General features: G+C 43.1%; 1 protein-coding gene across 1 annotated transcript; it reads left to right on the forward strand.

The window, feature by feature from the left end:
* The first annotated feature begins 324 nt into the window (after window positions 1-324).
* LOC110158688 (E3 ubiquitin-protein ligase TRIM68-like) lies at window positions 325-20,180 on the forward strand. Its single transcript, XM_055153676.1, has 3 exons — window positions 325-399; window positions 12,798-13,284; window positions 17,743-20,180. Exons 2-3 carry the CDS (start codon window positions 12,812-12,814, stop codon window positions 18,851-18,853), a joined length of 1,584 nt encoding a protein of 527 aa, XP_055009651.1. The 5' UTR covers window positions 325-399; window positions 12,798-12,811; the 3' UTR covers window positions 18,854-20,180.
* The last annotated feature ends 2,067 nt before the right edge of the window (window positions 20,181-22,247 follow it).

Genomic DNA, 22,247 nt, shown 5'->3' on the forward strand with positions numbered 1-22,247 from the left:
AAAAATAAAAATAAAAAGTAGTTGTTAACCTGAAAACTACAAGGTGGAACTGGCTTTGGAGATGTAAACAGATTAATAAAGCAGGATTCCTCAAACATGTGAATTAAAAAAAAACATTCCAGGTTTGTTTTTGAGGAGGAAACAACAGTTGAAGATGACTCAAAGTTCACAAGAATCCATTTTGTGCATTACAGGACTTTTCAAAGCTCACAGCAGCTGTTTTGATCATATGTGACCCTTAAAGAGTTAAATGATTTAGTTCCGGATGTGGCTACAGGTGGAGCTGTGCACACAGTTTCAATTTCCTCAGAATCGAAACTGAAGTCACTGTTGTGGGCTTTTTGGGTTTCCCCTCGTGCAGCAGGACCTGTGATTCTCCACTGAAACACTCGGCACAGGGTGAGTTTGTCTACAATTATTCATATTTTGTTGTTTTTAGGTTTTATTCAGTGTAACAGACTCATAATAACACTGATAATAAACAACAGACCCACACACAGAGATCTGTCTGAAGGTTTAAGTGTCTCGTGGACTCGTGGGTGGGTTAGTCCGGGTCACATCTGGTTTAGATATTGTGTAGAACTGGTTAAGACCTGATTTAGACCTGATTTAGACGATTTAGATCTGGTTTAGACCTGATTTAGATTATTTTAATCTGGTTTAGACCTGTTTAAATGATTTAGACCTGGTTTAGATCTGGTTTAGATGATTTAGAACTGATTTAGACCCAGTTTAGACCTGGTTTAGATCTGGTTTAGATCTGGTTTAGATCTGGTTTAGATGGTTTAGTGTTCTAAACCATCAATCATCTGTGTGTATGTGTGTGTTACACACACACACACACACACACACACACATAAGGTTCACACTGTCACCAACCCCTGTCACCTTTGTCCCTATTGTGTGTAATCTTTAATCGTAATGTCTGTCTTGTATCTTGTATGTTGTTTGGTTCCTATTTGTTTGCAAAAAAAAAAGAACTAAAACTCTTAAGGGCCGTTCACACCAAAGCGTCAAAAAACGCCTTGACGTCTCTATTTGGAGCCTTTGCATTTGAGTTTAGACGCCCCCGACGCGCGTCTTTGACGCCGTGGACGAACGGGACAAAAATACTTGACGCGCGTCCGTTGCCCTGGAAACAAGAGCCCGGTCCTGGTCTTTTCCCAAAACAATGTCAGACCAGACTGACAGAGTGTTTTTATGACATAAAACATCAGTGGAGGAGATTGAGTCGACGACTGGGGCGTGTTTATATTTATACTCCACTAATGGACTAGTCCTGGAGTCTAGTCCCGGTCTAGTCCTGGTTTAGTCCTGGTCCGGTCCTGGTGTAGTCCTCGCGATCGGCTCGGTGATTGTGGTGTATATATTTATTCTCCGCTCATGTTTGTGGTTCTCGTTCTGGTTCTCGGGTCTTGCTTCCTGATAATAACGTCGCTGCGTCACTGGATACTCGTCCCTGATTGGTTGACGCGGCGCGTCTGACGCGAAAAGTTCAGCATTTTCAACTTCTTGACGTTACGCGCCGCGTCGACGCCAGATTCGCACCGCGCTGACGCCGAAAACGCGCCGCAAAAACGCAAAAACGACTTTACATTGAAAGTGGACGCTGTGACGCCTTGGTGTGAACGACCCTCCAATTTGTCTTTGGACTCTACATCTTAATTTGCATCAACAGGACCTTTTTAAATGTGTGATGGGTAGATGCGTGCGAACATGGGCAAAATGTGTTACAATTTAAAATTGCAGTTGTGCAGTTATTAATAGTCTGTTAAAAAGTCTGTTACTTGAGCTGGTTATGTCTTTATTTATACTTCAGTTAATTAAAACAATTGCAAATGAGAGAAAATACATTCTGCAAACATTAAAAAATAAATTGGGTGAGCAAAAGAAAATGCATTGTGATTGTGATAGTAAATGTGTTGAGCTAATGATAAAAACTAAGTCAGAGAAGCAAAAAAAAAAAAAAAATGCCTTGTGCTCATAAAGAGTAATAACTAACAAACAAAAATAAATTATTTGTTCTAACAAATAAAAGTAAGTCCAGGAAAACATGAAAGATTAATTTTGTGAACAAAATAATTTAAGTTGGAGCAACTTAATTCCATAACTTGAATAAGTTAGTTAGTCTTTTCAACAAAAAAGTAAAGGCATCCTGTTGCCTTAAGTTTTTTAGCTGAAACAACTTATTTTTATTACAGTGTATGAAGCATGGAGGAGGCTTGGTTTTGTTCTGGGGTTGTTTTGCTGCATCTGGCACAGGGTGTCGGTGTCTTGAATCCATGTAAGGTACAACGAAATCTCTAATCTATCAGTGTATTTTGGACTGGAATGTGTTGCCTAGTGTCAGAAAGCTTGGTCTTGGTTGTAGGTCATGGTTCTTCCAACAGGATAATGACCCAAAACACACAGTTAAAACACCCAAGAATGATTAAGAACAAAACACTGGACAATTCTGGAGCGTTAACATGTAACGACTACGTCTTAATGAATAAATGCAAATAAATAAAAAGTTTGGTTTGAGCTGGTTTTGAGACGATGAGCCCTGGGCAGCCGCACCCACTCTTAACAACTCACTACAGCACCCCCACTTAGCCCCACCCACTCTGACCCCTCCTCCTTTACTCTTCTGACCTGGCCTCCAACAGCAACCGCCAACAGGAGCTGAACAAAGGGCAGCCGAACACACTCTGAACAGTGCGTACCGTTGCCCTCTACAGCTCTTAACTGTTCATTAGCCTCATCTTTTACTCCCCACCAAAAATCTCCTGAACCAGCTCCAGGACCAGAACTTTCTCTTCTTTTTTGGTTTGGTCAGCTGATCTTCTACCGACAATGCTGTTTCAGGGTTATTTTGTGTTTCAGTTTGGTTCATATTTGTAGGTGGGGTTTCTGTTATTCTTTTTTGGAGCTCCAATAACTCTGAGGAGAAACGTTGTTCCCATTTATCCATCTCTAGCTTTCTGCTCTCACAAAGTGCCTCTTTCCTAAGTAGCTCGAGTTCTTTCTCATCAAACTCCTGCTGGACCTGCGCTCTCCACTTGCGATTTTCCTCTGCGCGTCGTTCCTCTGCGATTGCCCGCTCTCTCTCCTCAGCCTCCAGCGCCAGCTTCGTTTCCACATCTCGTTTCCTCCACTGCTTCTTCAGATCGTCCAGACTCATGCTTGTCTTTGCGTGTTCCTCGATCTCTTTGCTCAGCCTCTCGTGGTATGCAGCCACCTTCCTCACCCATTTCTTTCCATCCTTTTCTCTCTTCTCTTCATAATAAGTCTGCAAATTTTGTTCGTGCTCTTCGAACCTCAGTTTTAAAGTTTCCATTTCGTTTTCGTGTGTCTGTTTTGCTTTCTCGTCGCAGATCTTCTCAAGCTCTTGGTATTCTATTGTCCATTTTTCCTTCTCCTGTCTCAGTGCAATAATTTCATCACACAGCTCTTTGTGTCTTTCTTCAGATTCACGTCTTTCTTCCTCCATTTTTTCTAATGTTGTTTCAAGCTCCGACGTTTTTTGCCTACACATGACTTGCTCCTCCAGTAATTTCTCAGCGAAGCTTGTCTCTTGTTCCAAATACATTTTGCGCAGGGTGGAATGTTCATGTTTTAACTGCACATATTTATCGCTCAGTGTTTTGTCGTCTTCCTGGTTACTTCCTGAGCTCCAGTCACTGCTAGTACTGCTGAGCTCATCTGATTTCAATTTGTCCAACCTTTGCGCCACTGCCATCTGGACTTTCGACTTAAGCTTTTGTGCCTTTATTGTACTATGACCTAAAAGACGTTCCCTCCCTTTAAACCACGCCTCAGTCTGCAGCCTGAGGGACTGCCGGAGAGCCAGGTGCTGTAGCCTATCTTCATATTGCTGCTGGAGCTCAGGCAATTTGGGGAACATCTCTGGTTTTCCCTGGAGTCTAGCATCGGCATCCCTCAGAATTTCCAAGACCACATTCTTGTACACGACTTCCCTATTCTCCCAGTCTGTCTCAATCTGTCCCCAAGGCAGGTCCGTCTTACTCGTAGCCTGCTCCTTGGTCAGAAGATCAGCCTCTGTTGAAAGCCAGAGCTGAAATTTTTCACTCCATTCTGTCTCTGCAGTGTCATGGTCTCTCTCCCCGCCCTGCCACTTCTCTATCAAAGACCTAATTTGAGTTTTACCATCCATGTTAGTAATTAAAATTGTAATAAATATGGAATGATGTTGTGTGTGTTTGTTTGTGTCAAATAGCCCTCGATCAATACAAATCAACCTTATATGTTACCGCTCCACTGACAAGCTGCTGCCCAACCTCACAACCTACCTACTTCTACTTCAAAGAACAACTCACTTTATGTAATCTCGTCTCCATGGGAACCAGCAGAAGAAAGGATGATGTCATTGGTTTTCAAATTGTAGAATGTGATGATGTCATAAGGGCCGTTCACACCAAAGCGTCAAAAAACGCCTTGACGTCTCTATTTGGAGCCTTTGCATTTGAGTTTAGACGCCCCCGACGCGCGTCTTTGACGCCGTGGACGAACGGGACAAAAATACTTGACGCGCGTCCGTTGCCCTGGAAACAAGAGCCCGGTCCTGGTCTTTTCCAGAAACAATGTCAGACCAGACTGACAGAGTGTTTTTATGACATAAAACATCAGCGGAGGAGATCGGGTCGACGACTGGGGCGTGTTTATATTTATACTCCACTAATGACACTGGATCAGTCCCGGTCTAGTCCTGGTCTAATACCGGTCTAGTCTCGGTCTAGTCCGGTCTAGTCCTGGTTTAGTCCTGGTCCGGTCCTGGTGTAGTCCTCGTGATCGGCTCGGTGATTGTGGTGTATATATTTAATCTCCGCTCATGTTTGTGGTTCTCGTTCTGGTTCTCGGGTCTTGCTTCCTGATAATAACGTCGCTGCGTCACTGGATACTCGTCCCTGATTGGTTGACGCGGCGCGTCTGACGCGAAAAGTTCAGCATTTTCAACTTCTTGACGTTGACGCCTCGGACGCGCGTCTTGGCCGCTGACGCCAAAACGCTCAAGACGCGCCGCGTCGACGCCAGATTCGCGCCGCGCTGACGCCGAAAACGCGCCGCAAAAACTCAGGACGCTCTAGTCGCGCGTCCACATCGACTTTACATTGAAAGTGGACGTTTTGACGCCTTGGTGTGAACGACCCTCCACAATTTAAAATTGCAGTTGTGCAGTTATTAATAGTCTGTTAAAAAGTCTGTTACTTGAGCTGGTTATGTCTTTATTTATACTTCAGTTAATTAAAACAATTGCAAATGAGAGAAAATACATTCTGCAAACATTAAAAAATAAATTGGGTGAGCAAAAGAAAATGCATTGTGATTGTGATAGTAAATGTGTTGAGCTAATGATAAAAACTAAGTCAGAGAAGCAAAAAAAAAAAAATGCCTTGTGCTCATAAAGAGTAATAACTAACAAACAAAAATAAATTATTTGTTCTAACAAATTTAAGTTGGAGCAACTTAATTCCATAACTTGAATAAGTTAGTTAGTCTTTTCAACAAAAAAGTAAAGGCATCCTGTTGCCTTAAGTTTTTTAGCTGAAACAACTTATTTTTATTACAGTGTATGAAGCATGGAGGAGGCTTGGTTTTGTTCTGGGGTTGTTTTGCTGCATCTGGCACAGGGTGTCGGTGTCTTGAATCCATGTAAGGTACAACGAAATCTCTAATCTATCAGTGTATTTTGGACTGGAATGTGTTGCCTAGTGTCAGAAAGCTTGGTCTTGGTTGTAGGTCATGGTTCTTCCAACAGGATAATGACCCAAAACACACAGTTAAAACACCCAAGAATGATTAAGAACAAAACACTGGACTATTCTGGAGCGTTCTTCTGTGAGCAGATCTCAATTCTACTGAACATTTGTGAAAGGAGCTGAAACATGCGTCTGGAGAAGGAACCTTCAAACCTGAGGCAACAACAACAGTTTGCTCAGGAGAAATGGGAAAGTTAACTTGTTAACATGTAACGACTACGTCTTAATGAAAAAATGCAAATAAATAAAAAGTTTGGTTTGAGCTGGTTTTGAGACGATGAGCCCTGGGCAGCCGCACCCACTCTTAACAACTCACTACAGCACCCCCACTTAGCCCCACCCACTCTGACCCCTCCTCCTTTACTCTTCTGACCTGGCCTCCAACAGCAACCGCCAACAGGAGCTGAACAAAGGGCAGCCGAACACACTCTGAACAGTGCGTACCGTTGCCCTCTACAGCTCTTAACTGTTCATTAGCCTCATCTTTTACTCCCCACCAAAAATCTCCTGAACCAGCTCCAGGACCAGAACTTTCTCTTCTTTTTTGGTTTGGTCAGCTGATCTTCTACCGACAATGCTGTTTCAGGGTTATTTTGTGTTTCAGTTTGGTTCATATTTGTAGGTGGGGTTTCTGTTATTCTTTTTTGGAGCTCCAATAACTCTGAGGAGAAACGTTGTTCCCATTTATCCATCTCTAGCTTTCTGCTCTCACAAAGTGCCTCTTTCCTAAGTAGCTCGAGTTCTTTCTCATCAAACTCCTGCTGGACCTGCGCTCTCCACTTGCGATTTTCCTCTGCGCGTCGTTCCTCTGCGATTGCCCGCTCTCTCTCCTCAGCCTCCAGCGCCAGCTTCGTTTCCGCATCTCGTTTCCTCCACTGCTTCTTCAGATCGTCCAGACTCATGCTTGTCTTTGCGTGTTCCTCGATCTCTTTGCTCAGCCTCTCGTGGTATGCAGCCACCTTCCTCACCCATTTCTTTCCATCCTTTTCTCTCTTCTCTTCATAATAAGTCTGCAAATTTTTTGTTCGTGCTCTCTTGGAACCTCAGTTTTAAAGTTTCCATTTCGTTTTCGTGTGTCTGTTTTGCTTTCTTTCTCGTCGCAGATCTTCTCAAGCTCTTGGTATTCTATTGTCCATTTTTCCTTCTCCTGTCTCAGTGCAATAATTTCATCACACAGCTCTTTGTGTCTTTTCTTCAGATTCACGTCTTTTCTTCCTCCATTTTTTCTAATGTTGTTTCAAGCTCCGACGTTTTTTGCCTACACATGACTTGCTCCTCCAGTAATTTCTCAGCGAAGCTTGTCTCTTGTTCCAAATACATTTTGCGCAGGGTGGAATGTTCATGTTTTAACTGCACATATTTATCGCTCAGTGTTTTGTCGTCTTCCTGGTTACTTCCTGAGCTCCAGTCACTGCTAGTACTGCTGAGCTCATCTGATTTCAATTTGTCCAACCTTTGCGCCACTGCCATCTGGACTTTTCGACTTAAGCTTTTGTGCCTTTATTGTACTATGACCTAAAAGACGTTCCCTCCCTTTAAACCACGCCTCAGTCTGCAGCCTGAGGGACTGCCGGAGAGCCAGGTGCTGTAGCCTATCTTCATATTGCTGCTGGAGCTCAGGCAATTTGGGGAACATCTCTGGTTTTCCCTGGAGTCTAGCATCGGCATCCCTCAGAATTTCCAAGACCACATTCTTGTACACGACTTCCCTATTCTCCCAGTCTGTCTCAATCTGTCCCCAAGGCAGGTCCGTCTTACTCGTAGCCTGCTCCTTGGTCAGAAGATCAGCCTCTGTTGAAAGCCAGAGCTGAAATTTTTCACTCCATTCTGTCTCTGCAGTGTCATGGTCTCTCTCTCCCCGCCCTGCCACTTCTCTATCAAAGACCTAATTTGACTTTTANAACCACGCCTCAGTCTGCAGCCTGAGGGACTGCCGGAGAGCCAGGTGCTGTAGCCTATCTTCATATTGCTGCTGGAGCTCAGGCAATTTGGGGAACATCTCTGGTTTTCCCTGGAGTCTTGCATCGGCATCCCTCAGAATTTCCAAGACCACATTCTTGTACACGACTTCCCTATTCTCCCAGTCTGTCTCAATCTGTCCCCAAGGCAGGTCCGTCTTACTCGTAGCCTGCTCCTTGGTCAGAAGATCAGCCTCTGTTGAAAGCCAGAGCTGAAATTTTTCACTCCATTCTGTCTCTGCAGTGTCATGGTCTCTCTCCATGCCCTGCCACTTCTCTATCAAAGACCTAATTTGAGTTTTACCATCCATGTTAGTAATTAAAACTGTAATAAATATGGAATGATGTTGTGTGTGTTTGTTTGTGTCAAATAGCCCTCGATCAATACAAATCAACCTTATTTGTTACCGCTCCACTGACAAGCTGCTGCCCAACCTCACAACCTACCTACTTCTACTTCAAAGAACAACTCACTTTATGTAATCACGTCTCCATGGGAACCAGCAGAAGAAAGGATGATGTCATTGGTTTTCAAATTGTAGAATGTGATGATGTCATAAGGGCCGTTCACACCAAAGCGTCAAAAAACGCCTTGACGTCTCTATTTGGAGCCTTTGCATTTGAGTTTAGACGCCCCCGACGCGCGTCTTTGACGCCGTGGACGAACGGGACAAAAATACTTGACGCGCGTCCGTTGCCCTGGAAACAAGAGCCCGGTCCTGGTCTTTTCCCGAAACAATGTCAGACCAGACTGACAGAGTGTTTTTATGACATAAAACATCAGCGGAGGAGATCGGGTCGACGACTGGGGCGTGTTTATATTTATACTCCACTAATGACACTGGATCAGTCCCGGTCTAGTCCTGGTCTAATACCGGTCTAGTCTCGGTCTAGTCCTTGGTTTAGTCCCGGTCTAGTCCTGGTTTAGTCCTTTAGTCCTGGTCCGGTCCTGGTGTAGTCCTCGCGATCGGCTCGGTGATTGTGGTGTATATATTTATTCTCCGCTCATGTTTGTGGTTCTCGTTCTGGTTCTCGGGTCTTGCTTCCTGATAATAACGTCGCTGCGTCACTGGATACTCGTCCCTGATTGGTTGACGCGGCGCGTCTGACGCGAAAAGTTCAGCATTTTCAACTTCTTGACGTTACGCACCGCGTCGACGCCAAAACACTCAAGATTCGCGCCGCGCTGACGCCGAAAACGCGCCGCAAAAACTCAGGACGCTCTAGTCGCGCGTCCACATCGACTTTACATTGAAAGTGGACGTTTTGACGCCTTGGTGTGAACGACCCTCCACAATTTAAAATTGCAGTTGTGCAGTTATTAATAGTCTGTTAAAAAGTCTGTTACTTGAGCTGTTATGTTACTTGAGCTCAGTTATGTCTTTATTATACTTCAGTTAAAACAATTAAAACAATTGCAAATGAGAGAAAATACATTCTGCAAACATTAAAAAATAAATTGGGTGAGCAAAAGAAAATGCATTGTGATTGTGATAGTAAATGTGTTGAGCTAATGATAAAAACTAAGTCAGAGAAGCAAAAAAAAAAAAAATGCCTTGTGCTCATAAAGAGTAATAACTAACAAACAAAAATAAATTGATTTGTTCTAACAAAAAATTTAAGTTGGAGCAACTTAATTCCATAACTTGAATAAGTTAGTTAGTCTTTTCAACAAAAAAGTAAAGGCATCCTGTTGCCTTAAGTTTTTTAGCTGAAACAACTTATTTTTATTACAGTGTATGAAGCATGGAGGAGGCTTGGTTTTGTTCTGGGGTTGTTTTGCTGCATCTGGCACAGGGTGTCGGTGTCTTGAATCCATGTAAGGTACAACGAAATCTCTAATCTATCAGTGTATTTTGGACTGGAATGTGTTGCCTAGTGTCAGAAAGCTTGGTCTTGGTTGTAGGTCATGGTTCTTCCAACAGGATAATGACCCAAAACACACAGTTAAAACACCCAAGAATGATTAAGAAAACACTGGACTATTCTGCGTTCTTCCTCAATTCTTGATCTATCTCACTTGGTCTTTTGTGAGGTTGTTCAATGAGCTGAGAACACAGATTCTGTCTCAAGACCTGAAAGGAACCTTCAAACTGAAGGCAACAACAACAGTTTGCTCAGCAACAACAACAGTTTGCTCAAGAAATGGGAAAGTTAACTTGTTAACATGTAACGACTACGTCTTAATGAAAAAATGCAAATAAATAAAAAGTTTGGTTTGAGCTGGTTTTGAGACGATGAGCCCTGGGCAGCCGCACCCACTCTTAACAACTCACTACAGCACCCCCACTTAGCCCCACCCACTCTGACCCCTCCTCCTTTACTCTTCTGACCTGGCCTCCAACAGCAACCGCCAACAGGAGCTGAACAAAGGGCAGCCGAACACACTCTGAACAGTGCGTACCGTTGCCCTCTACAGCTCTTAACTGTTCATTAGCCTCATCTTTTACTCCCCACCAAAAATCTCCTGAACCAGCTCCAGGACCAGAACTTTCTCTTCTTTTTTGGTTTGGTCAGCTGATCTTCTACCGACAATGCTGTTTCAGGGTTATTTTGTGTTTCAGTTTGGTTCATATTTGTAGGTGGGGTTTCTGTTATTCTTTTTTGGAGCTCCAATAACTCTGAGGAGAAACGTTGTTCCCATTTATCCATCTCTAGCTTTCTGCTCTCACAAAGTGCCTCTTTCCTAAGTAGCTCGAGTTCTTTCTCATCAAACTCCTGCTGGACCTGCGCTCTCCACTTGCGATTTTCCTCTGCGCGTCGTTCCTCTGCGATTGCCCGCTCTCTCTCCTCAGCCTCCAGCGCCAGCTTCGTTTCCGCATCTCGTTTCCTCCACTGCTTCTTCAGATCGTCCAGACTCATGCTTGTCTTTGCGTGTTCCTCGATCTCTTTGCTCAGCCTCTCGTGGTATGCAGCCACCTTCCTCACCCATTTCTTTCCATCCTTTTCTCTCTTCTCTTCATAATAAGTCTGCAAATTTTGTTCGTGCTCTTGGAACCTCCATTTTAAAGTTTCCATTTCGTTTTCGTGTGTCTGTTTTGCTTTCTCGTCGCAGATCTTCTCAAGCTCTTGGTATTCTATTGTCCATTTTTCCTTCTCCTGTCTCAGTGCAATAATTTCATCACACAGCTCTTTGTGTCTTTCTTCAGATTCACGTCTTTCTTCCTCCATTTTTTCTAATGTTGTTTCAAGCTCCGACGTTTTTTGCCTACACATGACTTGCTCCTCCAGTAATTTCTCAGCGAAGCTTGTCTCTTGTTCCAAATACATTTTGCGCAGGGTGGAATGTTCATGTTTTAACTGCACATATTTATCGCTCAGTGTTTTGTCGTCTTCCTGGTTACTTCCTGAGCTCCAGTCACTGCTAGTACTGCTGAGCTCATCTGATTTCAATTTGTCCAACCTTTGCGCCACTGCCATCTGGACTTTCGACTTAAGCTTTTGTGCCTTTATTGTACTATGACCTAAAAGACGTTCCCTCCCTTTAAACCACGCCTCAGTCTGCAGCCTGAGGGACTGCCGGAGAGCCAGGTGCTGTAGCCTATCTTCATATTGCTGCTGGAGCTCAGGCAATTTGGGGAACATCTCTGGTTTTCCCTGGAGTCTTGCATCGGCATCCCTCAGAATTTCCAAGACCACATTCTTGTACACGACTTCCCTATTCTCCCAGTCTGTCTCAATCTGTCCCCAAGGCAGGTCCGTCTTACTCGTAGCCTGCTCCTTGGTCAGAAGATCAGCCTCTGTTGAAAGCCAGAGCTGAAATTTTTCACTCCATTCTGTCTCTGCAGTGTCATGGTCTCTCTCCCCGCCCTGCCACTTCTCTATCAAAGACCTAATTTGAGTTTTACCATCCATGTTAGTAATTAAAATTGTAATAAATATGGAATGATGTTGTGTGTGTTTGTTTGTGTCAAATAGCCCTCGATCAATACAAATCAACCTTATATGTTACCGCTCCACTGACAAGCTGCTGCCCAACCTCACAACCTACCTACTTCTACTTCAAAGAACAACTCACTTTATGTAATCTCGTCTCCATGGGAACCAGCAGAAGAAAGGATGATGTCATTGGTTTTCAAATTGTAGAATGTGATGATGTCATAAGGGCCGTTCACACCAAAGCGTCAAAAAACGCCTTGACGTCTCTATTTGGAGCCTTTGCATTTGAGTTTCCGACGCGCGTCTTTGACGCCGTGGACGAACGGGACAAAAATACTTGACGCGCGTCCGTTGCCCTGGAAACAAGAGCCCGGTCCTGGTCTTTTCCCAAAACAATGTCAGACCAGACTGACAGAGTGTTTTTATGACATAAAACATCAGCGGAGGAGATCGGGTCGACGACTGGGGCGTGTTTATATTTATACTCCACTAATGACACTGGATCAGTCCCGGTCTAGTCCTGGTCTAATACCGGTCTAGTCTCGGTCTAGTCCGGTCTAGTCCTTGTCTAGTCTCGGTCTAGTCCTGGTCTAGTCCTGTCTAGTCCCGGTCTAGTCCGGTCTGTCTGTCTAGTCTCGGTCTAGTCCTGGTCTAGTCCTGGTTTAGTCCTGGTCCGGTCCTGGTGTAGTCCTCGTGATCGGCTCGGTGATTGTGGTGTATATATTTATTCTCCGCTCATGTTTGTGGTTCTCGTTCTGGTTCTCGGGTCTTGCTTCCTGATAATAACGTCGCTGCGTCACTGGATACTCGTCCCTGATTGGTTGACGCGGCGCGTGTGACGCGAAAAGTTCAGCATTTTCAACTTCTTTACGTTGACGCCTTTGACGCGCGTCTTGGCCGCTGACGCCAAAACGCTCAAGACGCGCCGCGTCGACGCCAGATTCGCGCCGCGCTGACGCCGAAAACGCGCCGCAAAAACTCAGGACGCTCTAGTCGCGCGTCCACATCGACTTTACATTGAAAGTGGACGTTTTGACGCCTTTGGTGTGAACGGCCCTTTGGTGTGAACGGCTCTTTAGACAGTACATAACGCTATAAAACACCACATACCCAGTTTAGTACCAAAAAAGTTGATTTGGGCTTTAATTTCACTGTAATATTTGTTGTCTAATACCTGTGTTTTTTCTCTTTGTGTTGTCAGGTCACATCCTCATCATGGCGTGTGCTGGAGTCTCTTACGAGGAGCATTTCTGTTGCAACATTTGCCTGGACGTCTTCACGGACCCGGTCACTTTACCCTGCGGCCACAACTTCTGCAAAACCTGCATCACCAAACACTGGAGCTGCAGCCAGAACAGAGTCTGCGCCCTCTGCAGGCAGCCGGTCCCCCAAAACACGGAGCTCAGGGTCAACACGGTGCTCTCGCAGATGTCCCAGCAACTGAAGACTGAAGCGCAGAAGAGACGAGAGGAGGGGACAGAGGGGGAGTGGAGAGAGCGAGAACAAGAGGTCCCCTGCGATGTCTGCGGAGAAAGAGCGCTGAAGTCCTGCTCGATCTGCCTGGCGTCGTTTTGCGAGGTGCATTTGTCTCCTCATTACAGAAGCGCAGGTCTGAGGAGGCACCAGCTGATCGAGCCGGTGAAGAACCTGGAGGAGAGGACGTGTCCGACGCACAACAGGCCCCTCAGGTGAGACCAGAGACTGGAAACACGAGCAGGGTGACCAGAGTTTTAAACCTCAAAACTGAAACACTTTATAGTTTATATGGTTTAGACCTGGTTTAGATTATTTAAACCTGGTTTAGACCTGGTTTAGACCTGGTTTAGATTATTTAGACCTGGTTTAACCTGGTTTAGACCTGGTTTAGACCTGGTTTAGACCTGATTTAGACCTGGTTTAGATTATTTAAATCTGGTTTAGACCTGGTTTAGACCTGGTTTAGACCTGGTTTAGATGATTTAGACCTGGTTTAGACCTGAGTTAGACCTGGTTTAGACCTGGTTTAGACCTGGTTTAGACCTGGTTTAGACCTGGTTTAGACCTGGTTTAGATTATTTAAATCTGGTTTAGACCTTGTTTAGACCTGGTTTAGACCTGGTTTAGTTTAGACCTGGTTTAGACCTGGTTTAGACCTGAGTTAGACCTGGTTTAGATGATTTAGACCTGGTTTAGATGATTTAGACCTGGTTTAGACCTGGTTTAGACCTGGTTTAGACCTGGGTTAGACCTGGTTTAGACCTGGTTTAGACCTGGTTTAGATTATTTAAATCTGGTTTAGACCTTGTTTAGACCTGGTTTAGACCTGGTTTAGACCTTTAGACCTGGTTAGATGGATTTAGACCTGGTTTAGACCTGAGTTTAGACCTGGGTTAGATGATTTAGACCTGGTTTAGACCTGAGTTAGACCTGGGTTAGATGATTTAGACCTGGTTTAGACCTGGTTTAGACCTGGTTTAGACCTGGTTTAGACCTGGTTTAGACCTGAGTTAGACCTGGGTTAGATGATTTAGACCTGGGTTAGACCTGAGTTTAGACCTGGTTTAGACCTGGTTTAGACCTGGTTTAGACCTGGTTTAGACCTGGGTTAGATGATTTAGACCTGGTTTAGACCTGGTTAGACCTGAGTTTAGACCTGGTTTAGACCTGGGTTAGATGATTTAGACCTGGGTTAGACCTGTTAGTTTAGACCTGTTTAGACCTGGGTTAGGATTTAGACCTGGTTTAGACCTGGTTTAGACCTGGGTTTAGATTAGATTTAGACCTGGTTTAGACCTGAGTTTAGACCTGGTTTAGACCTGGTTTAGATGATTTAGACCTGGTTTAGACCTGAGTTAGACCTGGTTTAGACCTGGTTTAGACCTGGTTTAGACCTGGTTTAGACCTGGTTTAGACCTGGTTTAGACCTGGTTTAGACCTGTTTAGACCTGGTTTAGATTTGACCTTTAGACCTGGTTAGACCTGGTTTAGAGTTTAGACCTGGTTTAGATGGTTTAGACCTGGTTTAGACCTGGGTTAGACCTGGTTTAGACCTGGTTTAGACCTGGTTTAGACCTGAGTTAGACCGGGGTTAGATGGTCAGACGCCCCCTAGAGGCTTGACCGCGCTGCACAACAGGTGTGTTGAACTATGGACAGCCAAGATGTGTGAAGAATCCCTCAGTCCAGGTAGAATCCACGGCGAGGAGAAAATTCAGTTTGTCGACTGGACAAAAGTTAGTTTGGTTGAAGACGTTTCGCAGCTCGTCCAAGCTGCTTCTTCACTTCTTCAGAACCCACATTCACCAGCAACGAGTTACGCCACGATCTGCCAAAAGGCCAAGGGATCAGTCGGCAATTCCAGGTCTGAAATTACCCAAATGATTCTAGTGAAGGAGTTTAAAAACACAGTGGAGCATTTCCTGCACTGTATTACCACATGACATCACAAAGTGGAACAGTGTTTATCAGTTGGAGAGAAGAACTCAGCCCAAGTGAGGAGAGTTTGTGTGTTAAACATGTGTGAATGAAACAAAACCCCAGGTCTGTTTGTGCCAACGAAACAATATTATCATCAGAAAATGACGTAATATTGGCTCTTTAAAACTCGATTTTCATGTTTTGTTTTGATCACTTCATTTTTATTAAGCATTTTATACATAAATAATACAATAACAAAACAGGTACAAAATGTCCAAAATGTGTTCAGTTTCACACAAGACCAAAATATGTGAGTGTGATGAGCCTCATTATCTCCACAAGCCTCCAACATGCAGAGCTGTTCGAGTTTCTTCTCATTTGTTGCTTAATGAATTATAATTTTCCAACTAAATTCGCGCCAATAAGCAGAACAAGACGTTGAGTGAGCAGTTTCACATATGTTTTCCCACTGTTCTGTTTTCATTTCTTTCTCCCATCGTTTTTTTAATATACGCCGTTGAAATTCCCCTTTTACTTGTTAGGCTACGGTAAACTTTAGAAATCATTGATGTACATCCCTGAGAATAGGTTTGCGATACCAGATTAATTAAATCAGTGGATTCTAGTTCCAAATTTGTTACAGTTTTTTTTAATCACCTTTGAAGACAAGTATCTAAATGAATCATTTTTCTCCAAATTATATATTTTTTTGCAGTGTTTGAAACCTCGGTAAAATGTTTTTATCTAGTATCTTACAATACGCTGTCAATCCATCTTGTGTCCAGTATTGACACATCAAGAATTTCAGACTTCCGGAAATCAAACCTCCATGTTTGTTTTCCCAGTGGGATGTGTCTATTGACAAAGTCGATCTTTTCAAGTCTTTTGAACCATATCACTTTTGTTTCTGGTTCTGATATTGTCATATTTTAGTTTTGGGATTCGGACATCGTAATTGTGTGGTTGTTGGACGTCTCGGAAGTTTGCGAACTCCATAACTGCAAAAAAGAATCAGATGTGTGTGACTGCAAACCTCCGTTCAAACTGTTTCTCTTCACAACAGAATTGAAAAATAGTGAAAGGTGAAGGTGATGGGCAGGATTGATCCACAGGAAGAACCAAAAAGGAAACATTTGTCTGCCTAAGAAATCATCCCGAGTTTACATAGAACATTTTGTATGTGGAGCGACAACAAAGTGGGATCCCGATCCGAATGTCCGAATCCCAAAACTAAAATATGACAATATCAGAACCAGAAACAAAAGTGATATGGTTCAAAAGACTTGAAAAGATCGACTTTGACAATAGACACATCCCACTGGGAAAACAAACATGGAGGTTTGATGCTCACTTTTTCGGAGGATCCTTCCCAGTGTGGATTGCGCAATGACCGGAAGTCCGAGATTCTTGATGTGTCTATTTACATCTTATACCAGTTTGATTAGGCTTAAAGTCTGTGTCAAAAATCACCCATCTAAGAATTCATATGTGATCCATTAATTTAATTCTTTTATAATTTGGAACCATATTGTTAGTGTAAACCAGAGGTGTTCACACTTTTTCATCATGTGAGCTACTTACAAAATGACCAAGTCATAAAGATCGACCTAATACAAAGCCAAACAAACTGCACTGAAACACTCTGTGCCCCTTTTTTGGACCCTCACCCACAGTTTGAGAACCTCTTCTTTAAGAGAACTTCCTCTGGCACTTTACACAAAACTGTGAAAAAAGTGAAGGAAGATTTTTAAACCTGTTTTTTAAAGTTCCAAACTGGAGTTTCATTCTTTTCTGGTTTTGCAGTGATATTTACCAGCCTCTGCACGTTTACCAAACCAAACGCACATCGTGACAAACACAGATGCATTTGTCACTTTTGTTAGACAAACTTCAGCCAAATGTGGCAGTAGGTCTGTTCTGTAGATCCGCTCTATGCTGTAGACCTGCTTTGTGCCAACACTGGAACACAAATTTAGACTCGTTTTTATGCTCTTCTTCACTGTGGGAGGGGCTTGTGTTGTGTGTAGGGCGGCGTGCTGACGTGAGGCGACTGTTTAGGAAGGAACCTGCTGTGTGCACGCTGTGGAAGCTGTGAGGAGGCCAGCTGTGTGCACGCACCTCTGCTGTGATGCACGCTGGTACACGAGGGCACACGCTGTCGCAGACGAGCCGTGCATAGGGAGCGTGTGTGTTTGTGATGCGCCGTAGAGTCTCCGCGGGTTTCAAATGAGCGCACAGGCTGCACTGAGACGCCCCACACGCTCCTGCACCCGCTACAAGTTTATTACCAACAGCAGCGGCCGAAATGAAATATGATCACACTTGTTGAGTGTCAGACCTCGAGTGAGAGACAAGACCGAGTCCAAACGCGAGTCCGAGACGAGACACGACGATCTACCCACACGACCTCGGCGATCGACTGGTAGATCACGATCGACGTATTGAGCACCACTGGTCTAAAGGATGTTAATGGAGTCAGGTCTTTTTCACAGGTTTTCATAAGTTTTTGGTTCCCAATTAAAGCTTGTATTGGTACATTTCCACATACACTCTCCATCTCCTTCCACCTCGCACCACAAGAACTATCACACCACTGAATTAATACTTCAAGCTGCGCAGCCAATTAGTAATCACGGAGATTTGGTAATGTCAATCCTCCCTTTTCTTTACAAAGTTGTTTTTTCATGTTTTGAAGACTGTCAAAATGACGTACAGCTCCTTTACTAATCCCAAATACATTTTTTTTTTCAGGTTCTTCTGTCAGTTGGACCAAATGTTCCTTTGCCAGTTCTGCTCCGAGTCTGAACACAGCAGACACATGGTGGTCTCCGTGGAGCAGGAGGGAGAGGAGAAGATCCGAGAACTTTCCAAACTCCAGGACAAACTCTGCGACTTGACTGAGGAAAGACGAAAGAAGACGAAGCAACTCAAGCAGACGGCGCGCGACGAGGAAGACAAGACGGCCGAGAGCGTGCGAGACTGCGTGCAGGCGGTGTTCAAAGTCAGCCGAAGTCTCGAGGAGGGTCTTTCGCAAATGATCGAAACCATGCAGACGAAACAAAACGAGGTGTCGAGACAAGCCGAGTTTTACGTTTCGCAACTCGAGGATGAAATTTACGAACTGGAGACGGCCGGGGCTGAGCTGGAGGAACGCAAAAAACACACAAACGACTACTTTGAGCTCGTTCAAAGTTTCGAAACACTCAAAACTGAACCAAGAACGCTAGATTTAAGTCAAGTAGAAGTCCGTTCATTTCAGAGAAGCGTAGTGGACGCAGTTGTGAGGAAAATGAATGAGATCGTTGCGGATTTGGGCAAGTTTTGGACAGAAATAGAGCTAAAACGTGTGCAACAATTCACGGTTGACGCCACTTTAAACGCAAAATCACTTTATCCGAGGTTAAATTTGTCTGCAGACGATCAACAGTTAACGTACGGTGAAGATGAAGTCCAAATCGCCAACAACCCAAACAAGTTCACCAAAAATATTGAAGTTTTAGCGCAACGCACTTTGTATTTTAGTAACTTTTATTTTGAAATCAACGTGACATATATGAAATGGAATCTAGGAGTAGTGCGTGAAAAGATGGATCAAAACGACGGAGAGATTTTGAGACCAGAAAGCGGTTTCTGGGTGATTCAGGAGAGAAATGGTACCAAGTTTTGCGCGCTGACAAAACACAAGTCCGTGAACTTGGTCCCGTGCAACAGACCGCAGAGAGTTGGCGTTTTTGTGGATTACGAGGCGCGTTCGGTGTCGTTTTATAATTCGGAAACAGCAGAAAAGATTTACACGTTTGAGAAGTGTGAATTCAATGGTCGAGTGCTCCCGTATTATTACGAGTTATGGCCTTGTGCTTGACCTTAGATGTATTTATTTAAAGAGACAAGCCACATAAACGTTTTACTTTTTAGAATTGTATTATTTTGGTCCGTCTGTTAACAATTTGTAAATATTCAAATAAAGCTGCAGCTGCAAATCTTTAAAATGTTATTGTTTTTATCATTACAGTTGGGAATTTAGTCATGAAAAGTCTGATAGTGAAGTTGTGTTCTCTAAGAATTTAAACTACCGTATTTCTCGGACAATAAGTCACACTTTTTTTTTATGGTTTGGGTGTTTTCTGCGACTTATACTCTGGTGCGACTTATATATTAAAATTTTCAGACTGACAGTCGCAAGAGGTTCTAGTCTTGTGTGTCAGTATCTAGTACGACTATTACTCCTGTACCACTGTCACTTGGCTCTACTGCGCATGTCTCCTGTAGAAAAAGCCGCTGTTCTGCTGCAAATAGTGAAATATTCAGCCGAAAATGGTAATCGGGCAGCAGAAAGAAAGTTTGGAGTGAGAGAGAAACTTGTGAGGGACTGATGGAACACAGCTTCACGGTAACCAGGAGGATGCACCATGAAACTTTCCTGAAGTCACTGGATGGATGGACAAAGTCTGGACTTCAGTGACACTGAAACCATCCTGTCGGGATTCAGAAAGACCTGAATAATTCTAACTGGAACTGATGCTGAGTCTGACGACAGCGACACAGAAGAGGAAGCGGCGCTCTGTTTACCTCCGGAGGTCGTGGAGTTGCTCAGAAGTGACACGAGGATGAAGAATTGAATGGATTTAGTGATTTGGAGTGAGATGGAGAGTTTGTTAAACTTGTTCTGTTCTGTTGTTTATGTTATAGTTTATCTGAAGAACTGTTCCTATGTGACGTTAACATATTAACGCCTATTCAGCCTGTCGTTCTCTGTACTGTTGTTATTATTATTTATGTTATTGTTACTATAATTTGCCTTTCAAGATTAAATGTCGGTTCCTGGTCTCTGATTTTATAAAATACATTTCCCCAAAAAGTGCAACTAATATATGTTTTTTCTTCTTCATTATGCACAAGAGTTTAGTTTTTTTGTTTTGTTTAGTTTTTATTTTTTATTTGTGCTTTTTCAAAATTTTAACAAATATACATAAAAGAACAAACTGTCTGTGGGTTTCTACAAAAAAAAAAGAAAAAGAAATACCTCATACATTCGAGTGAACTGTGTGAGTAAAATGTGTGTAAATGTGTGTAAAATGTGTGTAAAAGTGTGTAAAATTTGTGTAAATGTGTATAAATGTGTGTAAATGTGTGTAAAATGTGTGTGTGTGTAAAATGTGTACATGTGTGTAAAATGTGTTTAAAATGTGTGTAAAATGTGTTTAAAATGTGTGTAAAAATGTGTTGTAAATGTGTAAAATGTGTGTAAATGTGTGTAAAATGTGTGTAAAATGTGTGTGTGTAAAATATGTGTAAATGTGTGTAAATGTGTGTAAAATGTGTGTAAAATGTGTGTAAAATGTGTGTGTGTAAAAATGTGTGTAAATGTGTGTAAATGTGTGTAAAATGTGTGTGTGTGTAAAAAATGTGTAAATGTGTGTAAAATGTGTGTGTATAAATGTGTGTAAAATGTGTATAAATGTGTGTGTGTAAAATGTGTGTAAATGTGTGTAAAATATGTGTACATGTGTGTAAAATGTGTATAAATGTGTGTAAAATGTGTGTTTAAAATGTGTGTAAATGTGTGTAAAATATGTGTACATGTGTGTAAAATGTGTATAAAATTGTGTATAAAATGTGTGTAAATGTGTGTAAATGTGTGTAAAATATGTGTAAAGGACTGGATGGAATATTTAAAAAAAGTGTCTCCACACGTTTCCAACACTCCGGCTCATGAGGAAACGACGTCCTATGTCCAAAATTCCAGACTGTCTCTTTAAGACCTTTAAACCATGAACAGTAACACAGAATATCAAACACCAGGCCACACAGACACAGAGTTCCTCCAGGGTTTTCTCCCGGGCGCCTCCTCCTGGTGGGACATGAACATCTGTCCAGTGACGTGTCCAGGAGGCACAGACGTCCTCCCCTCAGCTGCTCGTCTCCACGTGGAGGAGCAGCGGCTCTACTCCGAGCTCCTCCCGCGTGACTGAGCTCCTCCCGCGATCTCGAAGGGAGAGTCCAGACACGAGCCCGACCTTTATTACCTCAGGCTCAGAGTCGTAGGTGAGGGGAGGACCAGAGATCTGAACCTGGACTGAACCGGGACTGAGCGAGGACTGAACCAGGAATAAACCAGGACCGAACCAGGACTGAATCAGGACTAGACCAGGTCTGAACCAGGACTGAACCAGGACTAGACCAGAGATCTAAACCAGGACTGAACCAGGACTAGACCAGGACTAAACCAGGACTAGACCAGATCTGAACCAGGACTAGACCAGAGATCTAAACCAGGACTGAACCAGGACTAAACCAGGACAAGACCAGATCTAAACCAGGACTTGCACCAGGACCAAACCAGGACTAAACCAGGACTGAACCAGGACTAAACCAGGACTGAACCAGGACTAAACCAGGACTGAACCAGGACTGAACCAGGACTAAACCAGGACAAGACCAGATCTAAACCAGGACTTGCACCAGGACCAAACCAGGACTAAACCAGGACTAAACCAGGACTAAACCAGGACTGAACCTGGACTGAACCTGGACTAAACCAGGACTGAACCAGGACTAAACCAGGACTGAACCAGGACTAAACCAGGCCTGAATAAACTTTTACTCGAGTACTGTCACACTTTACAAAATCGTAGTAAAAGTAAAACGTCTGGTCTGAAATCTTCTGCACTTTTCTTTAATTAAACAGAGAAACATGATTTGTAATATTTTTTATTGTTAAGTTACATGTGCCCAAAATCTTCACTGAGAATTACACGTGGATCTGCAGCGGCTGTTATTGGTCTCGACATTGTGAACAGTGAACAAAGCAATTTAAAATCCAAAAACCGACAGTGGTCTAGTGCTAAAACAAAACCAACACGTGAAGGAAAAACATAGAAAAGATCAATAAATATTTTACAAACGCAAAAAATATCGACATAAACAAAGACAATTTCACTGTGGAATCTGTGAAGTGTTTTTTGTGAAGATTCAAGTTTGGAGACGACCAGTGAGCAAAACCAGAAATATATCACGTAAATCTCCCTTTATTAAAAAAAAAAAACAAAACGTAAAAAAAGTAAAATCCCATTCGTTTTTCCCATTGACTTTCCTAAAAAAAAGAAAATCTAAAATCTGTTTCTGGAACTTCAAAAACAGCGAAGTTTTTAAAATATTTCGCAGAATCTTGAGTTTTAAATGTCCATGCTTTTGAACTCTTAATATTTGATTTTTTTGAAAAGTCTACGGGAAAAATTTATGGACCTGGAGTGGAC

This window comes from Boleophthalmus pectinirostris, unplaced genomic scaffold, assembly GCF_026225935.1.
Source record: "Boleophthalmus pectinirostris isolate CB_2022bp ecotype Guang Dong unplaced genomic scaffold, ASM2622593v1 HiC_scaffold_18, whole genome shotgun sequence".
Taxonomy (NCBI): domain Eukaryota; kingdom Metazoa; phylum Chordata; class Actinopteri; order Gobiiformes; family Gobiidae; genus Boleophthalmus; species Boleophthalmus pectinirostris.